The 12,064-nt window shown below is 40.4% G+C and overlaps 1 protein-coding gene across 2 annotated transcripts; it reads right to left on the minus strand.

Annotated features, from left to right (window-relative positions):
- Positions 1-11,488: 11,488 nt before the first annotated feature.
- LOC135437470 (uncharacterized) lies at positions 11,489-11,959 on the minus strand. Of its 2 annotated transcripts, none has more exons than XM_064695399.1 (2): positions 11,857-11,959; positions 11,489-11,790 (listed from the first exon to the last, which is right to left on the minus strand). In XM_064695399.1, exon 2 carries the CDS (start codon positions 11,770-11,772, stop codon positions 11,587-11,589), a length of 186 nt encoding a protein of 61 aa, XP_064551469.1. In that variant the 5' UTR covers positions 11,773-11,790; positions 11,857-11,959; the 3' UTR covers positions 11,489-11,586. The 2 variants fall into 2 exon arrangements, with proteins under 2 accessions (XP_064551469.1, XP_064551468.1); XM_064695398.1 differs by having other exon boundaries at positions 11,489-11,793; positions 11,857-11,878.
- Positions 11,960-12,064: the final 105 nt, after the last annotated feature.

Here is a 12,064-nt window from a genome sequence, read left to right on the forward strand (position 1 = left end):
TTTCAGTCAATTCACTGGTCAACTGCCCCACTGTGGCATAGTGGCTGCCACTTGGCCGCAGGCCGCATGTTCGATGCTCGCATCAGCGTCCAACAACTCAAAATATTGTTAACAAGCGTGCAAAAGAGCAAAGAGTAGTCGTAGTAGTAGTAGTAGTAGGAGCAGCAGCGGTGGTGGCTGCACAACACGACTTCTGTTAACTGCAAAGTGTCGCATTAATCCGCGGAGATTACCAGATGGCCACATGGCCAACACGCAGCCAGCGTCATGCTGGCGCTGCTGCACTGCAGCTTAATTAACGCGAACGCATGCCAAAAGCCAAGCCGAATCGAGCCGATACGCCAAACCAAATGGCTATGAGCATGTAAAGCAGCTGGCCAAGTATTCAACTTAATCAGGCTCTTCACTCTGCCTGGTGTGTATATGTATATATGTGTGTGTGTGTTTGTGTTTGGTAGCTCGACTCTGCACTCTGGCGTCAGTGTCATGTTGTTGGCAAATTAGTCAGACCCACTTGCCCCCTTTGGGCTGGATGGATAATTAAAATTAAAGCACTGACTAAGTTATGGCCAACTTGCACTGCGGCCCGCCTTCCCATCGTAGTCTCATAACAGGCACGCACAATTTTCATCATACACTGCACATCGGAAAGGGTATCAACGACGACCGTCTATTAAGAGTTATCAAAGGTTGCTCAGTAAGCATATCCAGGCAATGTCGCATAACTTTATTTTTGGCATTAATCGTTTTAAATATGAATTTTTCCCACGGATCTACCAATATGTTTCAGATCTCGATTTATTTTTAAGCAATGCTGAGCTCCATATGGTGCTAAAAGTCTTATGAGTACTAGAATGAAATTTGTTCAATTCTAAGTGCGAGCGAGCTTTCGATCCGTGCATTCCCCCTAACAAAATCACTATATATATATATGTATATTTCAATGTATATAAGAGTTTGTCCTGACTGACTTGGTCGACCTCAAGTGGGGAAAATCATAAAAGCATCACCGCCATATAATTGTGCTTCGCAAACATCGGAGCATCGGACTTACAAGGGAATAGTCGCCAGTTCCAATTCAGTAACAGTGTCCAATTTTGTACATTAATTAATTTAAATATAAATTGAAAAACGGCGAAGAGATGGAAAATAAATGGGAAATCACAACAATAATTTATTTAATAATATACATACATATATATTATAATAATGAAATTTTTCTTTCTTGATGGTTCTTTCAACTACAATGCTATCATGAGTATATATTTTGATTAGAGTAAAGGGCATTACATAGTCGTTTATCGTTCTTACTTTCTTGCTTCTTTTCACCTGCTGCCTGCCGCTTGTGCGACAACTGAGTTTTGTGGTTAATCCAATCGCCGTGGCCCAATCAGGCCAACGTGAGCAGCATGTCATGTTAATTGCGTCGCTCTATATGTATATGTGTATGTGTGATTGTGTGTGTGTCTGTGTGTGTATGAGAGAGTGTAAATTGGCATTATGCTCATGTTTGCTTAATATGTGGCACACAGCCCACCGAACAGCGAGAAGCACGCAACGCGTCAAGCCAATTAAAGCCAAATTATAGCAGCGCTTTTTAACGATATGCAACGTTCTCAACCGCCCACTGCTAACGCCCCTCTCCCTGGACCACACTCTATCAGTCAGCTCGTCAGCGCATTCAATTTAGCATTGAAGATTTATGGGCGTGCCGCCTGCTAATGTGCTAAACACAAAGCCCAATTCCAGTGGAATGATCAAGCCCACAGCTTGGCTGGCGGCACGCGTTTAAAGACCAAGTTGCGAGTAGATCAAAGGAAAATTGCCGGCAACTGTGACTTCGACCCGGTTAACGAGCTCAGACTCTTGGCTGCTGGCCATAAGCGTCCATGTTTTAAATGCAAACAAATCGAACGACAAGTGGGCGTGTGGCCATGCCTCCAACTCTTAGATTGTGACTTGAACATAATTAGAAATTTCCGGCTGGACCCTGGCGCCACAATTTCGTTGCAGAGTCGCGGCAATTGGGCGGCACAAATCACTCAGCTGTCAAACGCTTGTTGATTAATTTGGTGTTAATAACGCTTGGCCGCAAATCCTGTCCCAGTCACCGTCCAACTAACTGTCCCAGTCCCAGGCCAGTTCCAGCAATTAATGCTTCCAGTGCATTGGCCAACTGTCGCGACCAAACTGCCGGCCCAAACTTGGTCATGGAGCGTGAAAACGTTTTGCGGCAGCTGAGGATGCGCCTTGTGTTAATTGAAAGTTTGACTGACCAAATAAGCGAGGTAGCCAAAACTGACTCCCGCCGCACACAGACACACACACACACACAAGCACAGACTTTAGTTCGATTTGGTTGTCTGCTGATAACCAAAAAACTTGCTGCCAACAGCCATAAAAGGCCACACACGCGTCGCCAACTTACCTGCCTGGGAAACTGCCGACAGCAGCAGAAGCAGAGCCAGCACTAGCAGTGGCAGCAGCAGAAGCAGCAGCAGCTGACGCCAGCAGAGGCGCTGCTGCAGCATTTGCTTTCCATGTGCCATATCATTTGCCCAAAGTAAGAGGTGTTTAAAATGCTAATTTGGACAATAGCAAATGGCGGGCCACCAACTGAACTCAGTGCAGCTGTCGCCTTCCGATACGAGCCAAGTTTTGTTTTTGTTTTCGCTTGGCATAATAAAGTACGGCAAGAGAACTTAAAGCTTACCTCTAGCTGAACTGAACTGTTTGGGAAGTGTGACCCAAAGTCAAAATCATTATACTAGACCTTTCTGTTTCGGTATGCAAAGCTTTTACACTTGAGCAGCTGAACAGCAGAATCATGTTCAAAACTTGTAAAGTTTTCTCTTATTGACCCACAATTCCTCATTCCAAGAAATAAACAGAAATAAGGAGTTTCAGTCGCTTGGATATGAAATAATAGTACTCCTTCCCTGTCATTTGCCAACCACTATAAATTTGTTTAAATATCAAGCAGAAAATTATAAATACAATTATAATTATAATTATTAATATTAATATTATGATTATTATTACTATATTTAAAAAAAGTGAATCAAAACAACAATTTTGCCACAACGTGGCTTAGAAGTTCTATAATCTCTATTTATAAAACTGACTGACTGACTGACTGACTGATTGGTGATCAACGCACAGCCCAAACCGTAAGAGCTAGGAAGCTGAAACTGTAGTTACCTTATGTGATGTAGGTGCACGTTAAGACGGGGTTTCGGGAAATTCCATTCGCAAGTGTGCAAAAATCGCGAAAAACGTTTGTATAAAAGTTTTTTGTTTACCATCCGATCGGCCCCCATTTCATATTTAAAGATCTATGTTTGAATTCATTTAAGGGGTCACACATTTTGAAAAATCCATTCCTCCTTGGTGGAAATGGAGGTCAAAGATTTGGTGGATGACGTTTTGTGTTCAAATTTATTTCCAAAGATCTATAAGAAAAATCATTAGAGACGTGTTTCACATTTCTTGCAAAATCTAAACTCCTTCGGTGGAAAATGCATTTTTAAGATTTTTTTGGTGAATTTTAAGAGTTTTCCGATTTGCATAAAAGTTGTTTGATTCCCGTCCAATCAGTTTAAAAATCATTTTCAAAGCTTTTTTGATTTTATAACATACGTGCCACGGGCAAGGCCGGGTTATACCCGCTAGTAGTTATATAAAGTTTTACAAACTCGATTTACAATCAACTGAGCTAAAATGTCACGAAGATATTTTATCTTCTTACTTATTTTAATTTTGCCAAGATCTGCAATGTCAAAGTTTCCCTTTAATAGTCATAAAAAGCATCGTGAGAAGTCTTTAAATCATTTTTAATATGCCAACTGATGTTGGATGTATGTAAATAATTCTGACTGGCATCTGCTGCCATTCCATCAACGCGCTTGGTCAGCTGTCACCACAGCAGCTTCCTGGCCAGGGCCAGGCACAACTGCAGAAATGTCAAAATGTCAATTCGAAAACGTTTAGGTAAAATCATTTGACTGACCCGCCTGGCTGTCAGCCAAATGTTTCTTGTTTGCTTCAGAAACAAAAAAGTAAATAAAAAACGGTGGCTATTGACTGGCAGGGAATAGGCAGGCGTGTCTTTGTCCACCAGGCAGTCGCTCAGTCAGTCTGTTGTTGCGGTAGGGCGTGGGGCACAGTCATAGTCTCGGTTTGTTTGGTCAGGTGTAGGCTCGTTTGTCTGTCACTCGCTACATTCGCTTACTTTTCCTTTATGCAAATGCCAATGAGTTTTCAACTTTTTTACTTTTATTTTGTAAATAAATTGTGCAATGCGCGGAAAGTGGGGCGCGGCATTGGCAGATAGGCTTTAATATTCGCAGCACAAATCTTTCATCTCTGTTGAGCTGAGCTACAGCTGTCACGGGAGCAGTTTGTGGAAAGACCTCACCCGTAGCGATTGCCTCAAGATGCGTTCGCTTGACAATCGCACGACATTTCTGACAAATGCTGCTGACAAAAACTTCCTTTAAATGTATTTTTTCGGCTGACAAGTCTCTCAGACGTTGCATAGGCAAAGCATGTTGACAGCCCAAGAAACCACACCGACATGCTGCATTTTTATGCAATTTTTGCAGCAGCATTGTGTTACTCAAAAATTAAATAAAAAAACACCACTGCATAGGCAAAACGAAAAAAAAAGAAAAATAAAATAAATTATAGTCGCACAGCTTTACGACAAATTCAATGAAATATTTGCAATTTAAATAATGTTAACTGGCATTTTTTTAATGTAAATTTGGCTTAAAATCAAACATTTTGGACAGCTGCTGCAGTTGCATCATATCCCCTAAAGGCCTCCCCGCATAATTAGCCAGCCGATGCGGCGTATGCTCAATTTCAGTCGTAAAACAAATGATAATGATGTTTGTACACCATAATTTTTTTGGTCGCTAAAGCTTGCAATATTTCGGAACATCATTGCAACAAAAAAAAATCAATAAACTTGTCAAAACTCTTTCGAATTTTAAAAACTCGAATCCCTAGTAATAATACAAATGTAATATTTTCCCATTTTTATATATATTTTTTTTGCAAGTTCAAAATATTTACATAAGTTCAGATTCAAAGTGACTTTTTCAATGGGCAGGGCATGAAAATTGTGAAAATTAAAATATAAATAAAAGAAAAGTCTGCACGTACGCTGAAATGAAACACAGACTTCGACTGGGGGAGGCTTAAAGCCCGCACTCACATATACAGACACCCAGCCATATACTTCACCCGCAGAAAATAAATTCAATTTACAATGAAAAATGGCAGCGATGATGAAGATGGCGAGGCCAGGCGCTGCGAACAGGTGCGGGAAAAACTTTATTAACATTTTTCGCATGCTGCACGTGCACATTGACAACGTGGGCCGCGTATTTTGCGCTTTTTAATGAAGTTTCATAAATTGTGAGAATCGAACGTTAATCAAATAAGGTGCGAGAGAAATCAAAAGCCTTGTCCGAGGCGCCTTAAATGGGCGCCGTAAAGCGACAAACTGCAGGGGCTGTCTCCACACTTGGCCAGCAGAATCTGTCAATAAATCAATTAGTGTAATATAAATCAAAATGGTAAAGAAGTGGCCGCTGGAGGGCAGCCAATGCGACATTGTGATGTTTCTATTTCTGCGACTTTAATTAATTGCAACAAATTTATGTTGGTCTGTCAAAAAGCGTGGCCTACGGGCACAATTAGCCAAATGACAAAACCAACACGACGCAACGGCCCATAACTCATGCCACACATCGCGTACGTCAAATGCTGCCTCTCACTGTTGGCTGTTGTCAGTGGTGCAGCAGTGTACATTTTTGGCCTATTGCTCATAAATTCAACGCGTCCTTAGCAACTTCCGTCAAATGCATTGGCTATCAAGCGGCAGCGTGTGCAACGGGGCGTATGCAAAACGCCAGCCAATGAGCCAAAACGCACGCAAAGTCAAAGACAAATATCAGGCAGAGTGGCAACGAGGTCAAATCCGCTAAAAACAACTTAAGCTTACAATCCAGTCTAAAATTTACAGATAGCACTGTGCAACATGGGTAATTTCAAAGGAAATGGTCTGTATAATACAGTTCTGTAGCTCTCCTTATCTTAGCTTCACTGCATTCATTTTAGAAAACAAGATAATTATATTTTCGTCTTTCCTATAAAATACAGTTCTTTAGTTCTATTTATCGAAGCTTCGCTGCATTAATTTAAGAGAAAGATAAGTTTTTTCCTCTCCATCCTGATTACCCTTATAAAGAACTTACGCATTTATATATCCCTAAGTGTTTGACCAAATAATAAAAAGATCCTCGGAATTAATTTTGTTGTTAAATTAAAATACATTTAATATTATATAAGGAAACTAAAAATGTAATCCAATGAAATACAAGAACTTTTTCTCATTTTCTGTTTCTTTATGTTTTACTCTCTCTGTCTCTCTCTCTCTCCCTCTCTCCCTCTCTCTCTCTCTCTCTCACTCTCCTAGTCTCTATTTTTGACTTTAATATTGTAGAATTTCTGTTAGCTAGTGTAATTTTCTTAAGTTGAACTTCTTTTGAAATTGTTTTCTACCCCAAATAATTTTGACATTTGACTAATGCTCCGCATTAGTTCTGCCAAAAATTTCTTAATTTAGCTTTGCTGTTGCCATTGCTCCAATGGTACACGTTCCGGGCAAGGAATTTCAGGGGGTTGCATGCGCCGGTTCTGGGGTGCAGTTTGGTTCGGTCGGTCTGAATGCCGAATTTTATTTTGGCCACAAGCCGGAGCACAAGTTTTTGAGTTTTATCTGCTCAAAATTTGTCACAGCAAATAAAAAGTTTTTCCTTTTCATTCTTCGCTCCACCGTTCGCCTTACCGTTGCTTTCACAGTTTTTTTGCCTTTTAATCCGCAGAGCAAGAAATAAAGATAAAACTTAAGCCAAAATAAGTTTCTATAAAAGTGTGCTAAAAAGCGAGCTTCGGACGAAGGGCGAGCAGCAACAACAACGAATTTGAAGTGCAGCAAAACTGCAGAAATAATGAAATAACAGCAATGCAATTAAAAGGCAGCTTCTGTTGATTTGCTAGATTAAGGTAGTACACACACACATAGACATACATACACAGACTCACCAAGTACCCCACAAGCACACAGACACAATGTCATACACAGGGCCAAGAGGTGCTGAATGTCGGGATAACCTTGGGGAAAGCAAACGCGTAAAAACTTTAAGTGGCTAAGGACTATAAAACAACGTTGCCAAATTGCGTTAACGTTAACGTCAACCACTTACAGAGTTACGTAATTGCTTGTCCAATGCACATTTGGGTTGCAACGCGCTGAACAGAAAATGTGAAGGGCCTGAAAGTAATTAAGGCAAAATCAAATCAAAAATCAAAATAAGAATTGTTGTAAATTTTAAATAGACAAGTTTATGAAAAAGTAGTGCTAATCTTTATCAATAAAACTGTTTATCCTGACTTAAAGTTCAAAAGTACAAGTATGCTCAAATCAGCTGCAATCTTATTATCAAGGGCTTACATAAACTAGCCCTAAGAGATTGTACGTTCAAAATTTCTCTCGGACTTTCGCACAAACGCACAGGCAGACTAGAGCTTCTCGGTTATTGATGTTGAACAAAAATATATATATAGTTTATAAGGTTGGCGATGCCTCTTTTTGCATGTTACATACATTTGCATAAAAGCATTATACCCTTTTTACACAGTTTCAATGGGTGTAAGGGTATAAAAATGATTTGAAAGTTATGAAGCTTACTACACTTTTATAATAGCTCCCACCTCTGAGGCGCAAATTGAAAAAACGTATAAGTGTGTTTGTATGTATGCATATACATATAATAAAATAAGCGAACTTATTTATGTATGTATAATAAGAATTTATTTACATGCGCACGGGCTATTCTCCTAGTTTAATGTCTTCGTTATTTTACTAGGTTTATTATTTAAACAACTAAACCACATATTTTTCCATAGACAAGACGCAGGAACGGACACATCAGAGACGGGCACGGATTAATTACCAAAGCCCTGTCTGTGCTCAATCCTATAATAATATGCAAATCGCTTAGCCAGCTCCAAAAGTTCATAAAATACATCCCTTTAATTATAGTCTATTAAATTAAAGATGTGAATTTTCATCCAACAAAACTAAGATTCAATGTGAGCTCTATTGTACACAGCTGTACCAGCGTGTTACCAAAATGCTGATTAAAATACAACACCCAAGTGGCTTAAATTTAATATTTTCCACTTAGCGCAGGTTGCGCCAAAGAATTCAATATTAATCAGCAGCCACCACTAACAAAGCGTCCATTTCGCTGAAATGTCGCGAGCAGCGATAATTTTGCCAACCCAAACTTTTGAACGCACAAAAAGCACACACGCACACACACATAAAATCGTTCAAATTGAGATACATGGTTTTTGCATTCATGAAACACATGTTCGCTGCGGATTTAGTTGTCGCTTTTGAGCGAAGTTTAGCCACAGCTCCGCCCGCCCATTGCACATCACATTAAAAGCATTTACGATAGATAGGCGAGACAGACAGAGTAAAATGTAAATGAGAAATGGAGACTGAAGTAGACAGAAGAAGATAGCAGGAGAGAGACAAGTAGACACACAAAATTCCCCTTGCGCTTACCCATCTTTTCGCTGCTGAAGTTTTTGTTTTTACTCTAGCGGTAAAATTATAATATAATTTCAACTATTACTCGTGCAAATAGCTCAAATTAAAGTTTTCGTGCCTGCGGGGCAAACACAAACACTCAGACACGCACACATGAGTACAGAGGAAAGCCGCCATCTTGTTTCAAGTTTTTGAAAATGTTGAACGCACGCTCAAAACAAGCACACACACAGCATGTCCGTCAGCCAAGAGCAGATATGCTAAAGCTTAAACGATTCAAAGCAAACAATGGAATTTGCCTTAAAATGAAGCTGGCGAATAAAACGTACTGGTAAAAATTTCAAGAGCTAAGCAACCTAAACATTTTTAAAACTAGAGCAGTAAAGTAAAGATTTCTAATATCTGCAATAAAAAATTTGTATATTCTATAAGGTAACGAAATATTAAATAATGCATTATTATCGAATTATATTAAGCTACAAATATTTCTGCTGTAAAACTATAATAACTAAAAACTATCTGCGAAAAAAATTTGTATTATGTTTTATTGTGTTTTAAACAAAGTGGAAAGCCTTGAGCTGAATGCCTGTTATAAATAGATTTCATATATCTTTTTAAAATCAATAAATACATTTAATTTTCTAACCATATCTTTGAAAAAGCATTTAGGCTGTGTTAAATAAATTATATCTTGATGTAAATTGAAAGCATCCTTACTTCGTTTATAGCATTATGTAATTATAAAATAAACTTGAAAGATGTCCTGAAAAGGCATTAACGGAAATGCAAGGCATAATTATAATGTTGAATGAATTGCAGTTGCAAAGAGGTTCGCAACGTCAGCATCGATAAACTTTGACGCTGGGCGAAATGCTTGAGTAGCCCAAGGAGCAGCCGCAACAACAGCAACACAGCGGAAAACTCAGAAATTATGGCCACACTTTCGTTTTTTGCAGCCAGCCGCAGGACAAAGCCGAGCGCGATAAGAAAGCGCCATTGCAACATTCTTGAATTCCAGCCAACAAGAACAGCAACGACAACAACAACATTAGCCAAGAAGGAGAGCGACAGAGAGTGCATTGTGGGCCATAAACTTGCGACAACGACTTGTAAAACTTTTGGCCAGCAGGAGCTGCGTTGGTGTTGGCTATCAGTTGGCCAGAACTTTACTGCTTACGTTCGTCATATTTACGCGTGAGTTGCATAGCAGCTCGGCAGGGGAGGCAAGGCGCTGGGTGCGGTTCCTATCTTAGCCAGGGCACACGAAAACATGCGGCTATTGAGGCAATTCCGGCCCTCCGACAGTTGTGCCTGGCAAAAGGCGTTGCACGTGGCAGGATGAGGTTGTGGCAGTGGCAATGCCGTGGCAGCCACTTGTGACAGTTTTAAAATTGTCCAACTAGCCACCATGGACAGCACCGCAACAACTGACTGATAAATGTCGCTGGCCAGGCAGCAAATACTACTGCTGAAAACATTTCCTTATTTCCTGCCTGCCTGCCAACATGGCACGGAAAACTTTTAGGCCAAAAGGAAACCCCCGAGCGGCGGAAGCGTTCGGGGGCCATTTTTATGCAAGTCATAGAAATTTACAAGCCCCAGTGACAAGAATGTTAGTTTATGGTGTCAGTGATGGCACCGAATTGGTTCTAGCTATTTTCCAGCCAGACTTATTTTGCTGTTCTTTAAATTCTCAAATATAGTAAATAAATTTGACAGAGATTTATGTAAAAATAAGTAAAAAATGTGATATAATTGAGATTTAAAAAAAATTTTGGGTACATAAAATACTTTCATATTCCGCTTAAAGAATCTCGATCAGGAATTGTTTGTAGTTCTTATATATAATATTTTCTGTTTTGTATATTATATTTCATATTTTCATAGCTTGTCGGATTTTTGTAGTATTTGAGTACAATTTTTAAAGTAACAAAGTAAAGTAACATTTCGAGCTAAGTGAGCTGAATCTCTATTTTATCTATCTTTTTTTAAGTTTGTTTGTCAGGACTGCTGCGTCGGGTGGACATTCTGCTTGGGAAAACTTTTACAGCATTGGCATATGCAATTGGGTTTGCTGTACATCCTGTCGACAGCTTGGACTTGGCAAACTTTTTCTACTGCTGTTGCTGTTAAATGTTGCAGGCGCTTTTTAGGCATTTCCAGTGGCCAAAGTAGCGGGGCAAAGTTTTTAATGAATTTTATAGCAGCCGCCGAACCACTGAACCGCACACAACTCAGCTGAGCCGTGTTGAACTACAGCAAAATCTCTGAAGCATTTGATTACGCAAGCTAAAGCGCTTCAATTGCACGTTGATAAGCGGGGTCCAGAGTGCAGGCAAACAATCACGCTAATCACGCCAGACTGATAGACATATGAACGGACAAAGAGACAAACCGCTTTGACTTTGATGCGCTGTCAACGTAGCTGCTGTTGCTGCTGCTGCTGCTGCTGGTGTCGCTGGTGTCGCTGGTGTCGCTGGTGTCGCTGGTGTCGCTGGTGTCGCTGTTGATATTTGGTGTTGATGTTGATGTTGGTCTCCGTCTGGTCATTAAATGCAGCACATTAAAGCCGCAGGAGCTGATGTCGACGTCAACGTTGTCTGACAAGCGTTGAATCAATTACATGGTAATAAACTAATGGCCAATGTCTGCCTGTCTACCTGTCTGCCTCTCTGTCTGTCCGTCTTTTGACCATCAGCAGTAGCCGTAGCCGTAGTCGCGTGACATGTTCGTTAATTTGTGGCAATTGTTGAACTCTTGGCCCAATACATGCGCCCACCAGCGTCGGAATAATTGGCTCAACGTTATGAAATTTGTTATGAATTATTAAACGTAATTCCGAAATCTAGAATCTTCTTTTCTGCTTTGGATTTATTTGCCGCGGTTATCTTGACCTTAGGCACAAAATGTATAGGAATATTTAAAATACATATGCACATATATCGGAGACCTTAGGCATGCACACACTTGTTGATATTCAGCTGATAGGTCGAGCCGGGCGGGCAGGTGCCATGCACTGGCCGTTCCTTGACACACAGATTCGTCTCGCTGCTGAAGCCAGTCGGACAGCTGGAGCCCCAGGCGGTACCGAGCAACGCCAGAAGCAGCAGCACGAGCCAAGCACAATTGCAGTTCATAGTTGCCGAGTGTGTTTTCTACTAGGGGTAATTACAGTTTACGTTAGTTGAATACCTTTCACCTTAATCAAGTGTAGTTCCCACCTGTAGTAAGTGCAAAATGCAACTATTTACGTATCTGCACTCAGCTGTGCGCTTTTATAGAGCCGGCACGCGACTTATCAGCGGCAGCTGTTTACATTTCGGACTAAGAAAAGATCATCCTTAGTTCTAATGGGATCGGCCGATCATTGGGTTAATGTCGGGCAAATTGATAATGAAATGTGTTCAAAATAAGGCTATTCAGCGATTA

Source organism: Drosophila montana, unplaced genomic scaffold, assembly GCF_035044405.1.
Source record: "Drosophila montana isolate Dmon_TW-CO22-7 unplaced genomic scaffold, ASM3504440v1 contig_3817_1, whole genome shotgun sequence".
Lineage (NCBI taxonomy): Eukaryota > Metazoa > Arthropoda > Insecta > Diptera > Drosophilidae > Drosophila > Drosophila montana.